The sequence below is a fragment of the Hemibagrus wyckioides genome, linkage group LG26, assembly GCF_019097595.1.
Source record: "Hemibagrus wyckioides isolate EC202008001 linkage group LG26, SWU_Hwy_1.0, whole genome shotgun sequence".
NCBI lineage: Eukaryota > Metazoa > Chordata > Actinopteri > Siluriformes > Bagridae > Hemibagrus > Hemibagrus wyckioides.
The window spans coordinates 4,499,622-4,526,595 of NC_080735.1; the positions used below are offsets into that span (position 1 = coordinate 4,499,622).

The window sequence follows — 26,974 nt, forward strand, 5'->3', positions numbered from 1 at the left end:
TTGGCCTACCTGTGCTTCTCAAAATGGTGGAAAGTACGCTTGTTTGGCTAAATGTAATTATTGCATCATTTTACTTGTACAGAGTTGTTGTTTTTTTAATTTACCAACACATCTGATGAAAATGTTGATACACTTTTGTGTCATTTCTACTGTATTTAGGTCATCTCTACAGAACTATAAGCACTATTTGATATATTAGAAAAGAGATAACTCAGTGCTCATTGTTTTTTTTATCAGATGTCAGTGAAACCCAGTCAGGGTGGTGAGGCTCCTAGGGTCGTGACCTCCGACTCAGGAAGTATCTACATCTCAGGCCTGACCCCTGGAGTGGATTACATCTACAGCCTGCAGCCCATCTTCAACGGCCGCAGACAGGGCAACCCAATCACACGCAACATCATTACACGTAAGGATTGAAGGAGAATAATGTTTAGGTCTAAAGATGTTTGTTTGGTGTGAATATTAAAGTGTCTTTTGTTTTTGTTTGTTCTTTAGCCTTGTCTCCACCAAGCCATCTGAATCTGGTGTCCAGCCCTGACACAGGCAACCTCAATGTACACTGGCAGGCTACCACCACTCCCGGTAAATACATATCTCAGCTGTGTGTCTGTGTTTGTCAGTCCTGCTGTTAATGTTAGTAAGGCTGAATTGTTTTTTGTTTGTTTTTTTTGTCATGGAAATGGTCAGAATTTTTTCTTTTGTTTAAAAAAACCTGTATTTTTAACCTAAATTAAATTTTAAAACTTTTTACAGCTTAAACTGTCAATGTTTTCCTGTTTTATTTCTTTTTTTTTTTTTTTTTTTCTTAACAAACACAGTCAGAACTTTTTTATTTACATATTTTTGTTTCTACCATAGAAAACATGGCTTAACATGAGCTAATCCAGGTTTAAATATGTATTTTATGTATAGGAAACATTTTTTATAATATATATATATATATATACATATATATTTAAACATGGATTAGCTCATGTTAAGGCAGTTTTTCCTCCAGTTTTTTTTTTTTCTGGAGCAATTTTCCCCCCTTTTTTAATTTTTATTTTGAAATTTAAAATGTAAAATTATGTAAATAAAAATGTCCAATTTTATAATAACTAGTTTTTTCCCATTTCACTTAAATTTGTTATTCCTGCCTTTTTTATTATTTAGTTTACATCTTGTCTTTTTTAAAAATGAAAAATCTTTTTTTATCCTATTCCCCAATGTCATTCATTTATCCCTTACATTTTCTAAACATTTTCATTTTTTCCTAACACCCCCCCTTCCCCACTCCCGCCCCTCCATCCCATCATCAGACATCACAGGTTACCGGGTGACATGTACGCCCACCACAGGGCAGCGTGGGAATTCTCTGGAGGAGTTTGTGCGAGGTGGCCAGACTTCCTGTACACTGGAGAACCTGAGCCCTGGCATTGAGTATAACGTCAGTGTCTATGCCGTTAAAAATCACTTGGAGAGTGAACCCATTTCATCAGTTATCACACAAGGTAACCACTGCCCCTCATCATGTGGAGGTTCTGGGAACGCTAGCATTATTTGTTACAGGAAATATGCAAATGCAGACAATGAACATGATGTGTTCCTCCAAATTGAGACAAATAGATTGTAGCTAAAACTAGTTAGAAAAGGATATCAAATAAAATAGAATTAACATTCCTAAAATTCCCAAAGCATGAGCAAGCAGAGACAAAAAACAAGATGGTGGACTGTTGACTTCCCTGAGACTGAACGAAATATCCGTTCAAAAATTGCAAAAACTTTGGCGGGCGTTTTTATCTATAAGCCTTGACGCTTACATCATCCCCTTGCTTACTGTATCTAATTAATAACTAAAAGATTCTGTATTATTTTTTTTATTAATTCTGGCTGCCTCGATATATTAATTCACTTTCTGTACTAAATATGATGAATTTTGTCTTAATAAGAATTTAAGAAAATGTTATGAACATTTCAGTTTAATTGCATACCATATGATTGCCTTGTAATTGGATTATCTGTAGCTATTATAATATATTATTAATAACTGAGTACTTATTTGTTCAATTTTGTTGCATGTGGCATTTCAATGAGAATCTTCTGCATCCAGTTTTAATTTCCTCTTTTAATCAAATCTCTTAATGGCACACAATCATGATCTGTTTTCTCCTCTGCTTGCGATTCTAACCAAACTCGATCCAGACGTGCCGAAGGTGAGAGACCTCGGCTACGTTAACGTCACCGACACCACCATCGGGATTCAGTGGACGCTTATAAAGAACGCCGCTGTTACGGGATACCGCATCACCGTACTGGCCGCCGGGGAGAGTTTGCCCATCCTGGAGGATACGCTGGATTCGTCCACCAGTTTTTATTTGGTTCGAGGGCTGGAGCCCGGTGTTGACTACCATATCAGCGTCATTGTGCTAACAGAGGAGAGCGAGAGCGAGCCAACAACGATCACGCAGCAAACGCAAGCTGGTGAATTTATTTAACGTGTTAAGTGGCTATACAGCAGGAAACTAAGTGCATTGTTTCAAAATGCAAATTAAGTCTGGAATTTTGATTTAGGTTTAAAATCCAAATCAGTGGCTTAGCTGTTTAAAAAAATTTCAAGTATAAAATATTTTCTGAATTTCATTTTGTTAAAAAGCTAAGTAAACTTTTTGTCTTAAAGCATTTCATTAACAATTTTATTAATGTAGACAATTTGAATTTACATACAAATAATTTTAGTTTCAAATATGAATATTAAGTTAAATATATAATAATTTGAAATTATTCTGAACAATTAAAATGAATATTTGAATTGTCAAAAATTCAAATTTGGTCATAATTATAAAATTAAAGATTTAGTTTAATAAATAAAATCAACCAGAAAAAAAGACTCAAGCTTGGTTTCAACTAAATTTAATGTTAAGCGAATATTTTTTCTTTTTAATTTTGACATTTGGTTTGAAATTCAACCCAAGACGATTAATTTTATACATTTTTAAATGTTTAAAAAATACAGACGAAAGGTTCCAACTAAGATAATGACAAAGAGACAAAACTACATTAAAAAGCAAACCAGGAACTTAGAGATGATGTAAAAAGTGGACTGAATATTTAAACCTTACATTAAAAAAACAGTTAAAATTTTTTTGGCATAAACCGAAAATATTTAAAAAACAGATTATTATTATTTTTTATTCTTATTTAACAGATTATTTTTATTAGAGTATTAACATTATATGGAGTATAAATAGTATTGATTATTATTAGATTAAAATGCTGAAATGCAAAATAATTTTTTTCCAATTGTTTGTTTATTTCTAATTTAGTTTAGCTTTTTTTATTCATTAGCCAATGAAGAATAAATTAATCTAAGCTTCTAACATTTGTGTGTGTGTGTGTGTGTGTTTGTTTCAGCCATTCCTGGTCCCACCAACCTGAATTTCGGGGAAGTCGGTCCGGACTCGATGCGCGTCTCCTGGACCCGCCCGTCTGTCCGCCAGTCAGAGATCAGCCGCTTTGTGATTCGCTATCACCCAGGCAATGATGATGACAACATACAAGAAGTAAATGTAGGCGGAGCCACCAGCACCTATCTCCTTCAAAGTATGTCCATGTTCTATAATAATAATAATAAACATAATAATAATAATTATTATTATTATTATTGTTATTATTATTATTAAGTATATTGTCTCTGTTTTAAAAATTGAGCTCAAGATTGATTTTTATGCAGATTCCATTTTTTGATTATTCCTCTCTCCTGCTTTTTCTAGATCTGCTTCCAGTCACTGAGTACGTTGTTAGCGTGTCGTGTATGTATGGTGAGCGAGAGAGCACCCCGGCCACGGGCAGACAGACCACAAGTGAGTCTTGTTTCTATTTCTAAAACCAAGTTCCAACTTTTTTCAGTCCTAATGGAGTTAACGTGTTGTTCTTTATCCCTCACACAGCTCTCGATGCTCCCACCACTCTCGTCTTCTCTGATGTCCACACCCACTCATTCACGGCACACTGGCGGGCCCCGCGGGCCCAGATCACAGGCTACCGGCTGGTGTACGAGGCGACCAGCGGGGGGCGCCGCCAAGAGGAGCGTCTGCCACCGAGCCGCACGCATTACGTCCTGAACAACCTGCAGCCCGACACACTGTACACGATACACCTCTACGCCATCAGGGGCCACCAGGAGAGTCAACCTCTCACTGGCACACAGTCTACCAGTGAGAACACACACACACACTTTTATCATTTATTAAAAAACATGCCTACTAATAATAATAATGTAATATTATAATTTGCCAATTTGAGTTTTTTTCTATTGTTCATAATGTTGCTAGTCTCGGATGCTCCCACTGACCTGGTAGTGTCATCATCCACCCCAACCAGCATCGTCATCTCCTGGGACGCTCCTGCCATTCCAGTGCGCTACTACAGGATCACCTATGGACAAAGCGGTGTGTGTGTGTGTGTGCGTGTGTGTGTGTAGGAAATAGGGATTAAAATTATCTTCTATTATTTAAACAAATACTGCAGTAAAAGCTGATGAAGTCATTTACATATGGTATTCAAATTGAATCCGCAGGAGAACGCGGCCCTGGCCAGGAGTTCACTGTGCCAGGTACAGACTCGACGGCCACCATCACTGGCCTGAAGCCGGGTGCTGATTACACCATCACCATCTATGCAGTGACCGGCAGAGGAGACAGTCCAGCATCCAGCACACCGACCATCATCACACACCGCACCGGCAGCCACGGTGAGTTACTACAGAATAAAACTAATCCAGGAACAGTGTTAACACCAACAATACCAATACAGGGAATGAGGTAATAGTAAATTATGCAGATCCAGGAACAGAGTGAAGACAACCCACGAACAAAAGAAGAGAAAATAAGGAATTCAGATTAAAGAAGTTGACCTGGACTCATATTAATAAGGAATAATGGTCATTCAGAATCAGTGTTGATACAGAGGAACAGAATTATTATTAGGAATTTCGCAGAATATCCAGGAACAGAAAATAGTGAATAATATTGATCCAGGATTAATTATTAATGTTCATTGAGTTAATAATAAATGAAACTGGTCCAGGATTTGTGTGATTACTGTGTAATCCAGGAACAGTTTAATTAGGAATAATTCAGATCCAGGAACAGAGATAATACTAAATCATACTAATTCAGGAATAGAGTGGATCCAGGATAATTCACATCCAGGAACAATGTTAATATTGAATAATACTGATCCAAAAATGGCATTAATACAGAATAGTACTGGCTTGGCACGGTCTTAATTACAAGAGCAAGTTTGACTTGTCTGTTTATCTCTTTATTTCTAGGCGCCCCATCTACCACAGACCTAGACGTGAGTGATATCCAAGACCAGGCCATCTTGGTGCGCTGGACCCCTGCCAGAGGCCCAATCTCCGGTTACAGGGTCACTGGGAATCCCAAAAACGGAGTGGGACCCACTTTCTCCAAGGAGGTGGGACCTGGTGAGTCCTGCTGGATATGCTATAAAATACTAGGCTTCATGCTAAGTTACCAGTATCCAGGAAACTTTCCTCTCTTTGTTCTCAGATAAGACAGAGTTGAGAATAACAGGTCTGGTACCAACAGTGGAGTACGTCATCAGGGTCTATGCCATCGGCCGTGATGGAGAGACCACACCAGTGGTGCAGAAATCTGTCAAGGGTGAGTAGACATAACACTGATTTATTACATTAATACATTGCTAATCCAATCCAGGATTGTCAAGATCCACCTGATTGTGGATACGATTGTGGTAATTCCTAAAAGTAAAAATGCTGTTGTAAGTTATACAAAAACATAACCATAACTGAGCTGTAATTATTACCTGGGATATCGCTATCATGGACTACTTATGTACTGATAGCCACAGTATTGTATAATACTGATTCAGGACAGGAACATGATTATTACTATTTCAGAGTTTTATACATATTTATCACAGAAAAATATTGATCCTGGACTTGATAGAAATTATACCAATCAAGGAACAAACCTTGATCCAGGAACTTGCTTAGGGCTTGATAATACTGATGAGTTCACTTTGAATAATATTGATTCAGGAACATATTTAGTACAGAATAGCACTTGATCCTGGACTTATATAATAAAAAAAATACCAATCAAAGGATAATATTAATAGTGAATAATACAGACCCAGGATCCACAGATTGATGCTGATCCAGGAACAGGGTTATTAATAAATAACAGTGATCCAGGAACGGCTTTATTGCTAAATAATAACAGATCCAGAACAGATTAATATTGACTTAGTATGTTTCCTGTAAATTTGTCTTTATTTGGATAAACTTGAAGAAGCATTGTCCTTCAGGGGTTTGAGAGACCAAGCTCATAATTCTGTTTACTGATTAACAAATTAAAAGTTTAAGAAGCACAGTGGACATGGCTATAGGGCTATATATGCAAGTTTAAATGAGGTAAAAGTGTAGTGTTTGTATGCTATATAATCAACCCAATATTTAATATGAGCAGTCATGTAAGTAAAAAAAATCCAGGTAAAAACCAGCTCAATACTTTTACCTCATGATTCCCCTTTCTGTTCTTTAGCACCAGACAGTCCCACAGATCTGAGGTACCCTGACATAGACAGCTCCGCAGTGCCGGACCGAAGCTCTCCCACGGAGTCGGAGGGAACACATACCACCGGTGAGACACACTGTGTGAAAGACTGTAGATTAAGTCACATTTATATATTTATTACGTCCTTATGCACTACAGAAAAAAATCTGTCATTTCTTTACAACATCTTTGTATCTACACCACCCCCAGCAAGTGTCCCCGCCCCCACCAACATTCAGTTCGGAGACGTAGGCCCCTCGTCCTTCGTGGTGCTCTGGAGGCCACCAACTGGCAAGCTAAATGGATACCGTGTCCTCGTGACACCCAAAAACAACTTTGCGGAACCAAAAGAGATGAACGTAGCTCCTGATGCCATGCAAGTCACCGTAACTGGACTTCTGGTAAAAATTCCCTTTTAGATACCTTTAACCCTACAAGTCCTAAGGATGTACAAATATTGATAATTTGATAATTTGATTTTAATCCAGTATATTTTAATTGTATATTTAGTATATCCAGTATATATATATATATATATATATATATATATATATATATATATATATACTGGATATACTAAATATACAATATATATATACTAAATATACAATATATATATATATATATATATATATATATATATATATATTGTATATTTAGTATATATATTGTATATTTAGTATATCCAGTATATATATATATATATATATATATATATATATATATATATATAAATATATATATATATATTTATATGTCACCAATTTGAATCAAAAGTGGCCCCATACTCCACCCCTGTTGAACTCATATATTGTATGTTTGAAAAAAAAAGTTTTTAATTGTGTTAAATTTGTTTATATACACAATCTGTTGACAGTGTAATGGTTTACCTTTTTCTGTTTCCAGGTGTCCACATTGTATGAGGTGCGTGTGTATGCTCTGAAGGATTCAGCCAGCAGCCCACCACTCATTGGAGAGATCTCTACAACCGAAGGTGAAGACGTTTATATAAAAGTACCATTCCGAATAATATCCGAATTATACCTCCAGTTTGACAGGTTAATTTAAAAAAATATATAATAAAGATCACTGTTTAACACTGTCATGTTTAACAATAATTTCATGATTACAGAAGAGTTTGATTAACATCCAGAAGTGCTAGTAGGATCAACGGGGTCCAAGGACCAATTTGAAAATGATTAGCAGATCGGTTACTGCTATTTGATTGGTTATTTGATTTTAATCAGTAGTTGGTTTCTGGTGTAGGAAAAGGATATCAGATTGAAGAGTTGTTTTTTGGTGTTGTAGCACTCCCTACTGGAGATATTTCACAAAATATGCAAATCAGCTAGTTAGACTATGTGGAATGACATGCTAACGTTTTACAACATACTTGATAATACTAGCTTCCTAACTAGCTAACATGCAACAATCATGTTGCTTTGATAGTTCAAGCTTACTAAGTGATCATTCTACAAGCAATGTTTTCTCAAATAAGTTCCACAAGCTTTAAGAATTAAGCTTGTCTCTTATTGGCTCAACAGATATCAGCCCTCCTCGGCGCTCTCGCATCAACGAAGTGAAGGACACAAGCATTACAATCAGCTGGCGTGCCAAGATCGAGCCATTGACAGGCTTCCTGGTTGAGGCCAAGCCCATTTCAGGAGAAAGTCCAACCATTCGGAAAGAGCTTTCAGCTGAACATCGCTCTGCTGTAATTACGGGTAAATAATATTTGAATATTTGAGGAAAATCCAGATTTGCTCTTATTTCCACTTTTCCAAGCTCTGTTTGGTGTGTTTTAGGTCTTCAGCCTGCCACCACTTACTCCATCAACATCTACACACTGAATGGAGACAGACGCAGCGCACCTTTCACACTCATCGCTAAAACAAGTACTATTTCTCACACACACAATGTTACTAGCTTCATTATATACATTTAAAAACTAAAACTTCTGTGTTAGAATCCTTGTTTGTTGCTTTTGATTCACTGTGTGAATGTATGTGTGTCTGTGTGTTTTCCTTAGTTGGCTCATCCCTCCCTGCCCCCACTGACCTCCAGTTCCTGTCTCTGACTCCCAGTTCCATCTCCTTCAAATGGCAACCACCCACCAGCCGCATCACAGGATATTACATCACCTACGAAGAAGAAGGAAGCAGTCCACAAGAGCTCACACCACGCCCGCATGCCGGCACCAACTACGCCTCCATCACAGGTACAACTGAATTCAAATTCCATTCTAAAGTGTAGAACATATTATCTTATTGATACTCTCTCAGTACTCTCTACATTCTCATATAGATGTGATATAGGTAATGGATAGCTGTTCAGAGTTAAGGTGTGTGTTGATGTTGTCCAGATGTTGTTGTGGTAGGATATTCAGTGTTTAGTGTTGGTGTGATTGTAGGTCTGAAACCAGCCACTGTGTACATCATAAAGATCATCGCTCTGCAGAACTCACTGAGAAGTCCACCACTGGTGGGCAAGGCCAGAACGCGTAAGCACATACAACACACACACACACATAAACACAGACATTTGTCCTAAAGCTGGTCTCCATCAAAATCCTCTTTTTGTTGCTCTAGTGGTAAAAGCAGACAAAAAGAAGTTTTGCGTTGCTAGCATGAAGCCTCCGCATTTTTGCTGGCTCTGTTTTATTTAAGCTAGCGATGACATCTACTGTAATGCTACTAGTTCTGTGTGCACTATTTGATTTTCTGCTTAAAAAATATAATTGTGCCAAGAATAAAAGCGCACAATTATATAAATAGAGTTTGACTGATGCTTATGATCCGAAAAGGAGAAACTTCTGGATCTTTGTTTTCATCACTGTTTTCATCAGAGAAATGTAAAATAATCATAAATATAAAATTCTAACAAGCACAGCTGTTCAAATTTTGGTTTTGTCCCCATTGAAATGAATGGCAGTATGTGCTAGAAGGTCTTACTCCATCCTGCCAGTGTGGAACTTAAAATACATTGAAGATAATTAAATTGCATTGCCCCATTCACCTACACCTTAGCAACCACCTAGCAAGTACCCTAGAATATTTATTTTCATATTACAGTATTTTTAACTATATATTTCCCATACATTTTTGGCATTCTTTTCTCCTTGGATGGATCTCTGCTAACCATTAGCTGCTGTTTTATCTCTTCATTTATCTTCCCGCTTTGCTACTAATGGCATTTCTGCTCTCAGACTATTCGGGGTCTACGCTGCCCGTACTTCCGCACCACAACACTGGTGGTCCCATGGACGTGCCCGAGACGGAAATCGTGGTGAACGTGGTCGGTCCGACAGTGCAGCCAAGACCAGACGAGCGTGGCCAGGGCATGGAGTACACCGAATACAACAACCAGCTCACTCCACCTCACAGTGGGCAACGACCGAACCCATACGTCCCTGGGACGGGCCAAACTCTCATCTATGTGCCCGCCCCGGGGCCGGATGGGTCGCGAGTGCCCAAAGTGGTGCAACTGAGCGACAGGAATGCTCACGGTTTCCTTTTTCCAGAAAATAAGACCGGGACGCCGCAGGAGGCTCAGACTCAGACCACCATCAGCTGGAACCCCTTCAAGCAGAGCAAGGCCTACATCGTGACCTGCCATCCAATCACACACCCCACTGAGAAGATGTTCCAGGTGAGCAAGCCGATAAGAACCACACTGGTCTGGACTTTTGGTTGTTTAGGAGAAATAACTTGGGGATCTGCTGTTATAGAAAAATGATTTTGGGTGGTACCAGTATCTGTGGTACTTCACCACACACTCTTGAGTTTGTTACTATTTGGTAAACTTGTTCGGTTGTAGATGCAACTTCCTGCCACCTCTACCAGTGCCACACTGATCGGCCTCACGTCCGGCGCTTCCTACCGTGTCCTCGTCGAGGCTCTAAAGGACGCACTCAAGTACAAAATCCTTGATGAGGTCATAACCACCAGTAACACAGGTACAAGATAACTGCTTCATTGTAGTGATTACAATTCATATTTTTCTCATCATATTTTCTGTAATCATACAATATATATTTCTCTGTCAGATCCAGCAAGAGTTCCAACCAGCGACGATTCGTGCTACGACACCTTAACCGCTACTCATCACAACATAGGGGATGAGTGGGAGCGCATGTCAGATACCGGCTTCAAGCTGTGGTGCAGATGCCTGGGCCTGGGCAGCGGCCACTTCAGATGCGATTCTTCCAGTAGGCACATATATTAAAACCAATCCAAGATTATGCTAAAATCATAGGAAACACTCCAATTTCCTTGAAAAATAGTGTTCCATTCCCTTCATTAGCGTGTTTAAACTTGATTGGCCCTTCCATTTTATGAAGCAATAACACGCATTTCATTGCTTGTTATGACTCATAAGTTTACGGGCAGATTTCCAGATTTAAAAAAAATTAGATTAGCATAATCTTCCTTAATACGAAGCAATTAAACAACTTTAAAAGTTCCAACAAAACAAACAATCAAACAAGAAGTTGTAGCAAGCCAAAAATTAAAGTGGACCTTGATAAAGTTTTGCATGTTTTTGTGTCATCTATTTCACAGAGTGGTGCCATGACAGCGGCCACAACTACCGCATCGGTGAGCGCTGGGAGAGGCGATCAGAAAACGGTCAACTGATGAGCTGCACCTGTCTCGGCAACGGCAAAGGAGAGTTCAAGTGCGAGCCACGTGAGTGCCTCATGTTCCCTCTTGCTTATGAGCGGATCTATGGTGGACTGTGAAGTACAGTGTGTATAAAATGACTGACAGGATTTGCATCCAAAAAGCTTCCTCAGCAACTTAGTACACAGCATGTTCGATATACACAGATCAGCCATAACATTATGACCACCTGCGTAATATTGTGTTGGTCCCCCTTTTGCTGCCAAAACAGCCCTGGCCCATCGAGGCATGGACTCCACTAGATCCCTGAAAGTGTGCTCTGGTATCTGGCACCAAGATATTACCAGCAGATCCAGCAAGTCCTCTAAGTTGTGAGGTGAGGCCTCCATGTATCGGACTTGTTTGTTTAGCACAACCCACAGATGCTCGATTGGATTGAGATCTGGGGAATGTGGAGGCCAAGTCAACACCTCAAACTGGTTGTTGTGCTCATCAAACCATTCCTGAATCATTTTTGCTTTGTGGCACGGCGTATTATCCTGCTGAAAGAGGCCACAGCCATCAGGGAATACTGTTTCCATGAGTGTACATGGTCTGCAACAATGCTTAGGTAGGTGGTACATGTCAAATTAACATCCACATGGATGGCAGGACCCAAGATTTCATCAACTTTGAGGACAAAATTTTCACTTGCTGCCTAATATATCCCACCCACATGGCACCCAACAGGTACCATGATGAGGAGATCATCAGTGTTATTCACTGTCAGTGGTCTTAATCTGATCTGTGTATTTTCCAGATTATTCATACAAAAACTATAGTCACATGACTCAAAAGAGAAGTTTAGAAAGGTGTCTTGTTTGCATTTTACAGACGAGTCAACGTGTTACGATGACGGAAAAACGTACCAGGTGGGCAACCAGTGGCAGAAGGAGTATCTTGGTGCCATCTGTACCTGCACTTGTTACGGAGGACAGCAGGTGTGAACATTTACCATTTATACACAGTTGTGTTTTTATGCTCCTCTTAACAATGCATGTGTTTTTTAATTGACACTGTACATTAAAGTGTGTGTTCTCATTACTGTGTGTTTGTGTACTTGGTGTCAGGGTTGGCGCTGTGAAAACTGCAAAAAGCCCGGAACTGAGATCAACACCCATCTGCTGAAGCCGGTCCGCTACGGAGACGGCATCGCTAGAGTGGTGAGTTCTGGATATTTTTTATTTAAGCAACATCACTGGAAAACAACAGGTCAGGTATATTTAAGCATTTATAATACAAATCATACTGTATATAACATCAGTCATCTTTTTTTTTTTTTCCCCAGAATATTCACTGCCCAATCGAGTGTCTCCGGCCAGATATCCTGGCCGATGCCGTGGCCAATCCCAACCCAAGAGAGTGAAGTGATAAAATCCATCGCTTCTGTTAACATGCCTCAGATCCATCACAATTTTGAGACTGTTTTAACCCCCTAGTGTCTTAAAGCCTTCCTACTGGCTACTGCAAACACCGCTGCTGCTTCCCAGCCAATCAGCATAGCCGACATGATGCCATAGCAATTTTCACTGCTTTTAATTGGCTGTGTTGTCGTCCAGGCATTTGGAATTTCATCACAAATAAATAAAATGAAAAAAAAACACCTATATTTCCAGTGTTATTAAAAAAACCCTTAATGATAAATGTTTTTATAACTGCACAAAGAATAGCATAAATCAAGCACTGAGAATGCTGAGAATGTTCCATGAGCTTTCAGCACATCAAGCTTTTTTTAATTCATCCTTTTTTTCTTCTTATGGCGTGAGTTTTTCTGTCAGAGCCAGCACTGTGTAGATCAAGATCTGATTTTTGCTTCTGATTCGTCGAATGCTTTATGATTTATTTATCCATTTGGTCCCTCAAGTGTTTTCATTAAAGAAGGTAATTGTACTGTTGGTGGCAACGTCTTCACTACTGTTTCATTCCCATTTTTAATAAACTTTTAGAAAGGACCATAATGCATTTGTGTTTTGTCATAAACATAAATAATGTACTTGAAAAATATACCTGTGAGGCTTCACCTTAAAACTTGGAGGCTTTATGACTCATGACTTGGAGGAACTGAGGCTAACATCTCAGTGCCGGATCACACAGCACAACTTTCAAGTTTCAGGTCATATTAAACACAAATAAATATTCAGCTGAATTTTACTTAAATGATTGAAAAATCACATCATAATCACTAGTGTGATGCACTATATTTATAATATTATACTTAATATTTATACTTAATATTTAAGTTTTAGGACACCTCTCCAAATCATTGAATTCAGGGGTTGTTTTTCAGGGTTTGGGCTCAGCCCCTTAGTTCCAGTGAAAGGTACCAAGACATTTTCATGCTCCCAACTTTGTGGAACAGTTTGGGGATGACCCCTTCCTGTTCCAACGAGTGCGCACCAGTGCACAAAGCAAGGTCCATAAAGACATGGATGAGTGAGTTTGGTGTGGAGGAACTTGACTGTCCTGCACCTCAAACCAATAGACCTTTGGGATGAATTAGAGCGGAGCCAGGCCTTCTCATCCAACATCAGTGCCTGACCTCACAAATGCATTTCTAAATGTCAAAAATTCCCATAAACACACTCCTAAACCTTGTGGAAAACCTTCCCCGAAGAGTTGAAGCTGTTATTGAATTCATGTGCATGTAAAGGCAGACGTCCTAGTTTCGGCCTGGCTCGCAGTCTCCTTTTGGCAATATAGTGCATTTTGGAGGTGTTTATTGATTACCAAGCCACCAGAGACATGTCCGCTAAGCTAGTGACTTATTAGCTAGGCAGTATGATACTATCAGATTAGCAAGACAAAGGTTTTTGGAAACTTGTTCAAGAAAATACAACATGAATCTTTTGAGAAAGTATTTAATCTACTCAGTTTCAGGCAGATCAGCTGCCCCAGACAGTGTCATGGAATGTGAAGGAGTTGTAGTGTTAAACATGTTTTGTTCTGTCTACTACAGTGGTATCTACGATATTAAGACTCACTAAAGCTGATGTAGCACAAAAGGGAATGTTTAAAGGTCACAAACGCAGGAAACATCGTGCTAATCAGCTTAGCAAAGAAAAGGTGCCAACTGCAGAGCTGCTACGAGGACATGGTCTTTTCTCAGAAGTCAGGAACTGGAGACATAACGATGTGCTCAATGGTGGAAGAGGCGCAGGTTGGTGTGCACCAGCGTGATTCCCAGCTCGTTGCAGGCCTTGATGACCACCTCGTCCGCAGTGGAGCCTGACGGAGCAGCGATGTACTCAACACCGCTCTGAAACATGAGGACAGGAAGCCATGAATACTTTTAAAGATGACCAGAAAGTATCGACTTTGCTAATAAACCACTTGGAGTAAAGCAAGCCAGCTAGAAATTAACACAGTTCACATAGCGAGCTACCTTTCTGGCTAATTATAGCCTCTAACAGCATTCTAATGTAACACAAGCAAGCTAGCTAAAATCAATACTATGAAATACAAGTTATTCATGTTTAGCAACACTAGTCTAAAACGGTCATTTTCGTAAGCTTTAATAAATAATGGCATTTGCTAGCAAGCCATTTAGCAACACCTCAGTGTAATGCTAGCCTGTTAACCATTTCACAGTCCTGAAGTTTAATTTAATCCCATCAAACTTTTCACTTTAACAGTTTGATACATCTCTGCTAGAACTAGGTTAGTAACAGTGAAGTGAAAGCGTGAGGCGGTACCCGTTTCGCTCTGTCGATGTTGTCCCTGAAGGGGAAGAAAGCGTCAGAGCTGAGAGCGACTGTCTTCAGGGAGCCGAGCCACTGCTTCCTGTCCGACTCGCTCAGAGAGTCGGGAACCACCTCAAACAGAGCCTTCCACACATCTAGGTCAGGACCCTGACACACAAATATCAATGCTACAGTGGACAATGCTAGCCAACTAGCCTGAATAAATCAAGTTAGAGAGCAAAATAAAATAAAAATAAAAAAAAAACCAGTCTGCATTATACTCACTCACCTCGCTGATGGTGTTGCTGACATACTGGTCGATAGCGTTAGCAATCTCAGCACGTTTAACGCTGGTGCGGAATTTCATGCCCAGGACTTTCGGGTGGTGACGCAGCCACCAGTTATCGGCCTTGTCGCCTGCCAGACGCGTGCAGTGGATCCGAGACTGTTGACCTGCACCTATGCCAATCACCTGATGACACACACACACACAGAGTTACCTGACAGAAATGAAGTCTTCTTGTGTATTTTACCATAAACACCGTAAGGTACACCTGTACATGCTTCCTCCACGGCTCTCTACTCACCTGCCCGTCCTTGGCATAACAAACCGAGTTGGACTGTGTGTACTTGACGGCAACGCTCGCTACGATCAAGTCTCTAATGGCCGTCTCGGAGAGCTAACAAATGACAGAGACTACTGTTACAAAGAGTTATCAGGAATAAATCATGGGGACATGTGAAAACTCACAGTGCCACTGGAGACAATGTTGCTAAAGAGCTGCTTATCGATGACACCGTTGTTCCTCTTCTGTTTCAGGTGCAGCCCGAACAGCATCCTCACTTCCTGTTCCTCGGGCTCGTAGGCTGGATCCATCTTAAGAGAAATATGTTTAAGGAATTTTAACAATGCTAGCTCTAATATCAATAACGTAATGTTAGTGTGTACACGCTAACTACTATGTCACCTGCAGAACGCAATAATTTCCGTTCTTCTTCTTGCCGAGGATACGAAGTGCCTCAGGGTCATAACCAGGAGCAATAATTCCATCTGAAACCTAGCAAAAGATTCAGCTTAGATTATTAGCTATGCAATTTAAAATATTGAGTATCGAGTGACTCATACTAGCAGAAATCAATACGTCTGATCTAAATAAGCTGCCTATAAAACAGAAAACATTAACGAATTATTAGTCCTACTTTAAACATTAACACACACACACCTCTCTGGAGATGATCTTAGCAGTGGGAACATCACAGGGGTCTGAAAGAGCGATGAAATCTCCGAAGGAGGACATCCTGTCTGCCCCTGAGAGTGTTTCGAGCAGAAAAAGGTGGCATATTTTAGCAAATCCTAAATTTAAAGATGTGATGTGTAGACAGAGAGCATGTACATGTGTGTGTTGTACCTCTAGCACGAGCATAGGCAGTAGCGAGCGGTGTGAGATCTTTCAGCATGTCGTTCACCATACACACTTTAGCCTCCTCCTCTGTAAGTGGCACCCCAACAGCCGCACCTGGAAAAAAAGAAGAAGAAAAAAACGTCAAAAATTTCAAGGATAAAAAAACTAAACTTCTGTTAGTCACAGCAACGCAGTCATGGGTGTCTGTAAGCGTGTGTATGTGGAAGAGGGCAGACAGCACTGTTTTTCGAGTGCGTTATGCTGGATACAAAAATGATAAAGTGTGCGTTGTGTGTGTCTCTTACCAGCAGGACTGACGTGTTTAAAGGAGGCAGCAGCAGGCATCAGCAGTGCGCTCTTCAGCTCTTTAACCAGCTGCCATGCGTTCAGAGCATCACACAGATTAATGAAGCCTGGAGCTCCATTCAGCACTAAAACACACACAATCACAGGAAATTACTGAAGTCGTCATGGAGCATTGTAATAAATAAATAAATAAAATCATATCATGTGTGTGTGTGTATATTAACCCTTTATTGGCAGCTCAGGCTTCAGTGTGTAAATCTGTGCAGGACTCTGGTGTGGGTTCATGCCGTAACGCAGCGACAACTGAGAAACTCCGGTGCTGAACTCACGACGGAAATAATCAGAGATCGCATCGTCATACTGAGCCGTGTGTGTGAACGCCTGGAGGGGACACACACACAATTATTAAAACATTGAGTTTGTGATTTGCAAGTATGCAAATAATATGCAAGTAATTTGTTGTTTCATTTTCAGTAACAGCTCAGATTCATGTTATTGTGCTTCCTCTAATCCGTTATAGTTTTTATAGTAAATGTAGATGCTCAGATTTTTAAAAATGAGAGTGGAAGATTAGTGATGTTTATTCTAGTGCTTGAGTGTGTTTCTTTGCTTGTCAGCGATTACACAAGAAAGGTCAGACAGGCAAAGAGACCGAACAAATTGATTTTACACTGCAGCCATCAGAGAATTCCAAATACCCAGGGGTCCAAAAGTCTGAAAGTTCGAATGTCTGACAACTTGCTTCATCAGTTCACTAAAACCAGCATAAATGGAACATGGTACCCCACCCTGTCGTATCTGTACTTATTTTTTTGCCAATTTAAGCCTCAATTGGCTCACAACAAATATCATGTGCACAGGAAATTCAATTCAATTAAAACAGAAGAAAATTCACTTGGTTCCTCGTAGTGGACTTTTGGACTTGGATCTGTTTTGATACAATGACTTACTCAAACAAAACGCAGAACAGAAGACATCACTAACTAAAACAAATCAATAACTTTCAAGATAAGAAAGCGCCCTTGATTTGTTCCCGAGGTTGATTTCAGCACATGTTGTTAAAGAACTGTGTGTAAGGGAACTGCATGTTGCACAATAACCACACAGAGCTGCCAGATTGGTTAGTGAATTAACCTGCAACTTCAAACAGCCCTAAAAATACACTGATATGCTGCCATATCTACTAGATTAGGAACAGAAGATTCCTCAGCAGGCAGCATCTTTAGGCTCCTAAACAGTTTGTGCTCCTCCTTGAACAAGACAATGCAAATTTCTATGGTCTGACTTAGAGCTGGGCGATTAATCGTTATTATCGATTAATTCAAATCTATGGTTTATGTCGATGTTGACAAAACAAAAATCGATTTTCCGATTTCAATTTGGTTTGGCAGAGCGAGCTTCCGTAGCTCTGTGACACAAAGAGCTTGTTTCTAAGAGAGGCATGGTTTCTTCAGGTTTCTTCATATGCGCTGAAAGACGGGGAGGAGCTGAAAGTCTGCCGCCGTTTTCATATGAAATTTAAAGGGGACTGAAGCGATCACAAATTTGTGTACAGTTTATGGAGAATCACAGAATTCGTGAATAGAAATGTTAAAAATGGCCTGCCGCCTACTGGTCTCGTCTTTCCTACGCGAGAGCGTCACTCGCAATGCCGCACAATCGTTATGTCGATTATGTCGTGATCACGAGAAAACAAAAGCAAAAATAATGTCACATGGCCTCTTTGGGCTTTACCATCCTACCCTGTTAGTCTATCCTTTATTTTATTTATTTATATTTTTTACTATTATACCCTCAATGGGGGCGGAGTCCCCCTTAAATGAAAATCCTAGGCTCACCCCTGATTGTGCCCATATACACAGATGTAAAATGCGGTCTGGCTCCTGTTTGGTTTTATTTAGCGTGTTAGTTGCGTGTTGGTTTTATTTAGCGTGTTAGTTGCGTGTTGAACTGATTTACAAAATTGTTTTTCTTCAGGGATTTTTTTCCAGGTGACAATTTTTTTTTTTATAAAAAGTGATTTAAGTCTGCAGTTTGCACTTTACAAATCCCTCATATTTTGTTATATTACTTTATTTTACTAGAATAATTAGAACTTGTAAAGATTGGTGAATTTTTGCATTTTATAAATCCCCAAAAAAGGTTTTTATGTTGTTGTACTGATTATTGTTTTTCTAAAATAACAAAAAAAAACTTGTTAGCGAAAGTAATTTTGCACTTTTAGTCCAAATTAGCAGTTCATATGTTTGGTTATACTGTTTTTGCTCAAATTAAAAAAAATCTATTCTATAGTCTCTAGTGTTTTATTAAACTTTTTTAAAGAAAAATAATTGTTTTAAAATCGAAAATCGCATTTTGTTTTAAAAAATCGGCGATTCAATTTTTTGGCCATATCGCCCAGCTCTAGTGCAGGAGCAGAGCTTTTTAACTTCACTAAGGGGGTGGAGATTAGTAAAAAGAGTGTGGAAGGGGTGGGGCTTAGTAAACCAAGCACTGAGGGGGCAGAACCTGGTGAAGTGTGCTGAGTGGGCGGTGCCTAGTTTACACCACACAGGGGGATAGCGTAAAGACAGCCAAAGAGAATGGGGTTAGAGCTAAATAACTGTGTGCAGAGAGGGTGGAGCCTCATAAACAATACAGGATGGGGGGGGTGCCAATTGAGCAGAGAGCCAACAGGTCTCGCCTACTGAACTAAGTGGGCGGGGTCTATTTATAAAAAATGAAACTCGGGTGATGTTTATGGAGGTTTCTGCTCACCTTAAGCGCCAGAGTTTTGCGCATCTCGACAGACGTGTCACTCTCGCTCGAAGTCTCCAATTCCTTCGCCACTAGCTCGTAGTCAGCTGGATCACAGACCACCGTCACTCGGGCGTGATTCTTAGCTGCAGCACGAAGAAGAGTAACACCACCTGCACAAGAAGTGGTTTATCAGCTCATAGGTTTTGTGTATGTTATGCTTGTGAAAAGTATCCACCAAATACAAAATAAATTAAAAAACAAGAGGATTTCGGTGTCCGTCTTACCAATATCAATCTGCTCCACTGCATCAGCCACAGTTACGTTCGGAGTCGCAACAGTCTTCACGAAAGGATAAAGGTTACACACAACCACTCTGAAATAAACACAAACAGAGGACAACGAGTCAAAAAGGCAAACCATCACTTCTGACAGCGAAATAATGCTGAGAAAATTTCATTAGGCATCATGTGGCATCACATGATTTCAAGTCATGAAGCAAGCAGGGCTAAAGTAATTCTTTTTACCCACCAAATCTTGGTCCACTGCTCACATTTTAGTGTCCAAACATCATTTGAAAAAGTTCTACCTAGCAAAACGTCTGTGCAGCATAGTTAAACTAATCCTCAGCTTACCTCACAAGATTAAAGCCAAGTTTTTCCATGTCAGCCTGGTCAGAAGGAGTGTGTCTGGCCAGGATTCCTCCATGAACAGCGGGGTGAAGGGTTTTTACCCGTCCGCCGAGCATCTCGGGGAAACCGGTGATCTCCGAAACATCTCTAAAAACACATGGGACACATCATTCAAAGGTGTACAATAATAACAGATTACAATAAAAATCAGCGTCCTTAATCTCATCCTGCACAGTTACTCACCTCACAGAGAGTCCAGCTTCACGCAAAGCTTTAGCCGTGCCTCCTGAAGCCACCAGCGACAGCCCAACCGACACAAGCCGCTTTGCAAAGTCCAGTAGCCCCGTCTTATCGGAGACACTCAGGAGAGCTTCAAAAGTACAGATTAAGGATGTATTACTGCTCCAAAATGTATTGTTTTAGTCCAGTTTGACCAAGACTATTCATCAACGGTTACAAATTTACAAAACTGTAAAACACCACATCACACATTTTTCTGTAAATGAATATGTTTTATGTTGTGGAACTTCCAAACTAAGAACTAACTTGGTTTGTATTAACGCAGCTATAAACAGTCGTTCCCTCAAGAGCCTCTCCTTTCCCCAGATAGCAAAATAGGTCTGGCCCAGATCTGGCCCACACAGTGCACTTACACTCGGCCCACATACCACAAAGAATGACGGCCCTTTGGTGGCCCATGTCTGGTTTGCCAGAGGTGGGCCAGCACAAGGCTAGCACTGGGCCACACCACATAAACCAAAACATAACCGGGCCACATCTGGCATGCCATCATAGAAACAGTGCCACCACTGCCAGACCTGGTCCGCATCTGGTCGACATACCACGTGCCATGCCAGAACTCAGCCAGCAGTGCCGGCTTAATGCCAGATCTGGCCCAGACCCGTCTGCTATGTAGGTGTGCCACAGATATGCCACAAACAAACAACACTGTAGACAATACTCGAGTAACTACACATTATTAAAATAATTAATTATTATTTGGTGTGTTTATGTTTTATTTAGACCTTTGAAGCTAACAGGAGGAATCACTTTAGTTAACACTGTAGCTTGCAGTGTGTCTGAAGGTGGATAATCCACCGGACAGTAGGGTGTTGAGGAATGAGGTCTCCTGACCCTCTCTCACTATAATGTTCTGTTTAAAACGATCCCTCTCTGAAAGAAGTGTGTGTGTGAGAGTGAGTGAGAGAGAGAGAGAGAGAGAGAGAGAGAAAAGCATTCTGAAGGAATTTTTGCTAATAAACAACTATATTTAAGGATGCCAACAAAACTGAATTGGCAGCAATGAAAAATCTAGCAAATTGTTAAAGCAATTAATTAATTAATTAAAAATTAATTTAAAATAAATAAATGGGCTTTTAATCGAGATAATCTTTCTTTTAAGTACTTAACCTAAAAATATATAACGTATGAATGTATTTTATAACTTGTGCCAGAAAAACAACAACAAACAATAACAACAGGTTTCTGCACGCGCACACTCTCATATAATTAAATACAGGCCTACTTTTAAAAACTAAACAACTAAAGAAACACTGCAAACACGTGCAAATACATCCGTTAACTCATGAATCTCCTGGTGGCCTGGAGAACAGAATCTCCTGGAGGCCTGGAGAAAATTTAACCAAGCATTGTGTTGCATAAAAAAACTCTAAAATCTCTAAAAATCCGCCATACCTGAGCAAAAGCAACGCTCACGCCACATAAATAAAACAGATTGAAGAAGTTTCTGTTACCCAATTCAGTGGACATGGTGCTGAGATCCGGTACTTGACCTGCAGAAAGTGGGGAATGAAATGAACTTGGAAAGAGTTTGGGCAGCACAAAACTGCGCGAGCTAAATGCACGTGGACGTGAAAGTGCAGATCCGCCGAACTGTATTCTGGGAAATGTGGTTCTTCATCTGTGTCTCGAAATGTCCTTTGTTTCCACATATGGTCACAAGATGGAGCCAATGAGTTGGACAGATGTACAGGTTAACCCTGCAAAACAGCACTAATTATTCAAGTGGCATACAGATCGCAACCTTGCTATGACAAATCAGTAAACAATAATAATAATAATAAGAAGAAGAAGAAGAACAACAACAACAACAACAACAACACACTCATGCATCTTTTGTATTAATTTCAGGGTCACAGAGGAACCCAGGAACACTGGGTATGAAGACACACACACACACACACTCATGCATCTTCTGTATTCATTTCAGCATCACAGTGGATCCCAGGAACACTTGGTACAAAGACACACAAATGCATCTTCTGTATTCATTTCAGGGTTTCAAGCAGAGAAGCCATGCTTCTTTCACTTGGGCTGACTAGCAGAGAAGTCACGCCTCCTTCACTTGGGCTGACTAGCAGAGAAGCCACGCCTCCTTCACTTGGGCTGACTAGCAGAGAAGCCACGCCTCCTTCACGTGGGCTGACTAGCAGAGAAGTCACGCCTCCTTCACGTGGGCTGACTAGCAGAGAAGTCACGCCACCTTCACTTGGGCTGACTAGCCACGCCTCCTTCACTTGGGCTGACTGGCAGAGAAGCCACGTCTCCTTCACTTGGGTTGACTAGCCACGCCTCCTTCACTTGGGCTAGATAGCAGAGAAGTCACCCCTCCTTCAGTTGGGCTGACTAGCAGACAAGCCACGCCTCCTTCACCCTTTTGATACCAAGATTCTGTCTCTGATCTCTATTCTTTAAGCAAAAATAAAAACATAGTGGTGGGAGCATTTTAAAAGTAAAGCATGGTGGTGGGTGTTTTTGGAAAAAAAACCCCAAAACAGAACAAAAAGACATGGTGTCAGGTGTATTTTCAAATAAAATATGATGATTGGTGCATTTAAAATTTTAAGACTTTTTTAAACATCATCTATGGTTAATGCTTTTTTTCATGCATTTTGTTTGTCACTATATTGATTTATTTCAATAAATAATTAAATAAATCTTTTTGTCTTACTAGTTACCTCAGGTTTCTAGGTTTTATGTTCCCTTTTCTCATCCTCTTCAATCTGCTATCTCTAGACTTGTTTGTTTTTCCAAACGTCGTTAGGATATTTAGGCTTTATTGCCGTTTAATGAGCGATACAGTTTACAGTCCTCACACAATTGCTTCATTGTGTGTCGGCTGATGAATGGAGCTTATCGTTTTTTTATCACTCTGAATGAGGCCTAATTACTTTTCATCTTAAATGCCACCTATTATCTTTAATTGTCTTGTCCTTTGGGATACGTTTCACCTTACAAATTCTCTTCCTTGACATATTATGCAAAGTATTATGTGATTAAAAACTTTTCCATTTTACTTTAATCTTGGCCAGTATTGTTGTTTCAATGGTTTTATTCTTATTATTGCTTTTACAGCTTAGATTTATAAAAAACATTCCCTGATTTAAAAGTAAAAACAATGCTAGCATAGAGAACAGCTAGCATATAATATCAGCATATTGGATTATTCTGTCCATGGAAAGATTTCAGATTTAATCTACTCTTCTGGTATTCATGAGTACTTCACAAGTAGGACAGAATCTGTCGGAAGTTGGATTAGCGGTAACATGATTTCTGTCTTTTCTCAACAATTCTCTTTACATCTGAGGAAAATGTTGATGTTCTTGATATTTCTATCTTGTTTTCAACTGTCTCTGTGCCATATACCAAGACCTAATAGCTGAGTGACAGCTAGAGAGAGCATCTCAGAGTCGCTGGGTGTAGAATAAACAACACAATCAATGTATTAGTTTTGCTTTTGACATGTTTGTTTATTTTCTACAGTGTGCTATGTGCTAATGTGTTATCATTTCTATAGCAACACAGGGATGCATAGAGTGAATGCTCAGCGTGAAAGGATTTATTTGTTGACTTGTTGATGTTTTCTGCAAGACAAGGCTTATTTCATATATAAAGAAGGAGTCTCATGTATCAGAGGTAAAGCAGCAACCTCATGTTTTTCCCACACAGGAAAGTCTTCAGGACTGAGAAGTTTACACTTCTGTAAATAAAAAGTACATGCACACATGCATTGCATTATGAATAGTACAGAGCTACACATTCAGAACAACATCATGAAATATTATATATCAAAAAGTCTTGTATTGACTTTCTAGTAAAAGTAGCATGAAAGTCCCAGCCAGAAAGTTTACAGTCTTTGGTTTCCTCGACTGATTTTCCCATAAATGTCAACCTTTGCTTATACTTTTTATTCAGAACAACGTCTTTATGACTGCACAATGTAATTATAAGTGTACAATGAAACTACTCTCAAACAGGGATTTATTGCCCGCTGTTCACTCATTACGGCTCCAATCAGCGGCGTAATGTATCTCTGAACACCTTTGATGTGTGGCTCGTTATCAGTCCCTCAATCGGCGTGATCGAGAATGATCACAGTCTTGTGCACAAGCCAAATCCAACCGTCCGGCCTAACATCCGTCTACGGTTTACTCAGAACTCAGTCCAAAAGTGTGAGTCCATTGCCACTATATTGGGAAAAAACTTCACTTATATCCAAAACAGCACGTTCTTATTGGCTTATTGAAGGCCAAGGGTGGGGTCAATGTCTGAGGTAGTGGACAATCAAATAAATGTAAAAATTTTTTGTGTGTAAAATGTAAAAACATTTTACATCTGTAGTAAGCTATTTGTAGTATTGATAGAAGCTGCCGGTTAATTGGTTCTTGTAAAGTGTAAACATACTTAAAAAAAAAAACAAAAAAACAATTCGCCTGACATAAACAGTTGCTGTGAAGTAAAAACTTTCTTCTTGTAAACAGTCTGTTGTAAACAATTGATTTTTTTCGATAGTTGTTTATCCTTGTAACCACTTTGTTCTGGTAAACAATTGTTCTAAACAATTTGTTTTTAAATGTAAAAAGTTTATTCTCACAAACATATGTATGTACTGTATGTAATTAAGTTGTTCCTGTAAACAATTTATCCTTGTAAATAGATTTTACTCATAAACAATTTGGACAATTTCTCACATAAAATTTCATTTTTGTAAACTTTCGATATCAGTCAGTAAACAACTTTGATTTTCAGAAGCAACAGCCATAACATTAAAACCACCTGCGAAGTATTGTGTAGGTCACCTTGTGATCCATTGAGGCATGGACACCACAAGACCTCAGACAAGGTGTGCTGTGGTGTCTGGCAATTTGTTCTGTAAATTGTGAGTTGGGGCTTATATGGGTCAGACTTATTTGTCCAACATATCCCACAGATGCTTGCTCAGGCTGAGCTCTGGGGAATTTGAAGGTCAACACCTTGAACTCTTGATCCTCAAAGCATTACTGAGAACTCTACTAAGAACTCTTAGCAGTGAGTCAGGGAGCCAGGTATCCTGCTGTAAAGGAATGTTGTGTTGGCATGAAGGGATATATTTGGTCAACAACAATGTTTTGGTGGTTTGTGTGAAAGTTACGTCCACATAAATGCAAGAACTCCACATGTACATCAATGAGCCTTGGGCACCAATCTCACCGCTTCACCAGTTGCCCTTCTTGAAGTGGTAATAACCCCTCCATACCTGGAACACCCTACAAAACCTGCTGTTTTGGACATCATCTGACCCATTTGTCTATCCATACCAACTTGGTCCTCGTCATAGTCACTCAGGTTCTTACGCTTGCCCGTTTTTCCTGCATCAGCGTGTCTCAAGCTGACATGCTTAGTGGTTAAAGTGTTGGACAACGGCTCAGAAGGTTGTGAGTTTGTATCCCAGGTCCCCTAAGCTGCCATTGCTGGGCTGCTGAGCAAGGCGCTCAATTTCTCCGTTGTATAAAAGTGAGAGAAATTGTAAGTCGCTCTGAATAAGGGCATCTGCCAAATGGCAGAAATGTAAATGTGAATCTCAGAACATTCTAAACCTTAAGGTGGTTGAGCTATTCTAGCTATTCTCCTCTAAGCTCTATCATTAACATGGAAGTTGATTTGTTATTGTTTCTAATTTTCTATCTCTTCCACCTTTATTTTTGTCACTCTCTCACTCACTCTCTACACACACACACATACACACACACACACACACACACACACACATAAACACACACACAGACCTCCGCAATCAGCTAATACTTCCTCTTCCCATCCATCCTCACACCTAATCTGCTCTAATGAAGTCTTGATCCACCAAATTAAACCCAATCATTTCAGGCCAGGAGATAAATATGGCGGCTGTCACTGCGAGCACACAGAGTTATTAGCGTGATGCTAGTACATTAACGTTATCTTAAGACAAGGTTGAAGCAAGGACTGGTAACTTCGCTAATCAAGCAGATACAGGTAGCATTTGCTTTCTGTCACAGATGTTCTCACTTCATTTTTTTGTTGTTTACACACTAACAGTTGGTGTTTAGCAATGTTTACTGTCAGGTTTGTATCTTAGGAATAGGAAACCGGAGTAAACCCAAGCAGGCATGGGGAGAACATGCAAACTCCACACAGAAAGGCCCCTGCATGTTCGAACCTGGGATTTAAACCCAGGACCTTCTTGCTGTGAGGCAACAGTGCTGACCACTAAGCCACCGTGCTGCCCAATTTGTGGTAATAGTATGGAGATATTTTCAAAAACAATGTTCACATGGAAAGATCGAAAGATGTTTTCGACTGTGTGAATGATAATGTTTTTAAAAAAGTTGTTGAGACCACTTCAAAAAATATTGTGTGGATGTAGGAACTTTCAAAAAATGTCTTGCTTGGACTAAGATATTTTAGAAAATGCCGACAGAACTATTTTTCAAAATGTTGTTCATGTAGATGAATTAAATGTAAAAACTTTAAGCGGTTGAAGATTTTTGAAAATGTTTGTGTGGACTTTTTTTGGTTTGTTTTTAAGTTGATTGAAATTGAAAACTTGTTTGCTTACATCAAATTACTGTTAATAAAAACAGACAGAGTGTAAACCTGTTTAAGGTAAACTATTGGGAAATAACAAATACACTGTTACAGTCTTTCTCAGATAAGAAACAC

At 39.7% G+C, this 26,974-nt stretch overlaps 2 protein-coding genes across 5 annotated transcripts in view; one reads left to right on the forward strand and one right to left on the reverse strand.

The window, feature by feature from the left end:
• Positions 1-13,191, forward strand: part of fn1b (fibronectin 1b) — a 31,970-nt gene extending 18,779 nt beyond the window's left edge. For 2 of the 4 annotated variants that reach the window (XM_058380852.1, XM_058380853.1), the window contains exons 22-46: positions 238-406; positions 496-582; positions 1,299-1,490; positions 2,182-2,460; positions 3,391-3,579; positions 3,750-3,839; positions 3,927-4,193; positions 4,311-4,427; positions 4,556-4,729; positions 5,312-5,467; positions 5,553-5,666; positions 6,570-6,668; positions 6,792-6,982; positions 7,488-7,575; positions 8,126-8,305; positions 8,387-8,476; positions 8,611-8,799; positions 8,992-9,081; positions 9,787-10,229; positions 10,398-10,536; positions 10,627-10,788; positions 11,141-11,266; positions 12,074-12,180; positions 12,310-12,402; positions 12,528-13,191. In XM_058380852.1, coding sequence (XP_058236835.1) covers positions 238-406; positions 496-582; positions 1,299-1,490; positions 2,182-2,460; positions 3,391-3,579; positions 3,750-3,839; positions 3,927-4,193; positions 4,311-4,427; positions 4,556-4,729; positions 5,312-5,467; positions 5,553-5,666; positions 6,570-6,668; positions 6,792-6,982; positions 7,488-7,575; positions 8,126-8,305; positions 8,387-8,476; positions 8,611-8,799; positions 8,992-9,081; positions 9,787-10,229; positions 10,398-10,536; positions 10,627-10,788; positions 11,141-11,266; positions 12,074-12,180; positions 12,310-12,402; positions 12,528-12,605 — 3,909 coding nt within the window. In that variant the 3' untranslated portion in view covers positions 12,606-13,191. The remainder of the gene's footprint in view (positions 1-237; positions 407-495; positions 583-1,298; positions 1,491-2,181; positions 2,461-3,390; positions 3,580-3,749; positions 3,840-3,926; positions 4,194-4,310; positions 4,428-4,555; positions 4,730-5,311; positions 5,468-5,552; positions 5,667-6,569; positions 6,669-6,791; positions 6,983-7,487; positions 7,576-8,125; positions 8,306-8,386; positions 8,477-8,610; positions 8,800-8,991; positions 9,082-9,786; positions 10,230-10,397; positions 10,537-10,626; positions 10,789-11,140; positions 11,267-12,073; positions 12,181-12,309; positions 12,403-12,527) is intronic. The other 2 variants (XM_058380854.1, XM_058380855.1) reach the window with 1 other exon arrangement.
• Positions 13,192-14,081: 890 nt separating this feature from the next.
• Positions 14,082-21,904, reverse strand: atic (5-aminoimidazole-4-carboxamide ribonucleotide formyltransferase/IMP cyclohydrolase). Its single transcript, XM_058380856.1, has 15 exons — positions 21,751-21,904; positions 20,240-20,366; positions 20,000-20,143; positions 19,652-19,740; positions 19,386-19,537; positions 16,853-17,009; positions 16,628-16,753; positions 16,329-16,436; positions 16,143-16,228; positions 15,888-15,977; positions 15,671-15,796; positions 15,507-15,599; positions 15,209-15,391; positions 14,932-15,087; positions 14,082-14,495 (listed from the first exon to the last, which is right to left on the reverse strand). Exons 1-15 carry the CDS (start codon positions 21,764-21,766, stop codon positions 14,376-14,378), a joined length of 1,773 nt encoding a protein of 590 aa, XP_058236839.1. The 5' UTR covers positions 21,767-21,904; the 3' UTR covers positions 14,082-14,375.
• Between the last annotated feature and the right edge of the window lie 5,070 nt (positions 21,905-26,974).

Coding starts and splice junctions, on each gene's coding strand:
- atic (XM_058380856.1), bottom strand. Junction 15,797..15,887: donor GAAATTATTGCGTTCTGCAG/GTGACATAGTAG, acceptor ATTTCTCTTAAG/ATGGATCCAGCCTACGAGCC. Junction 14,496..14,931: donor ACATCGACAGAGCGAAACGG/GTACCGCCTCAC, acceptor CTCATGTTTCAG/AGCGGTGTTGAGTACATCGC.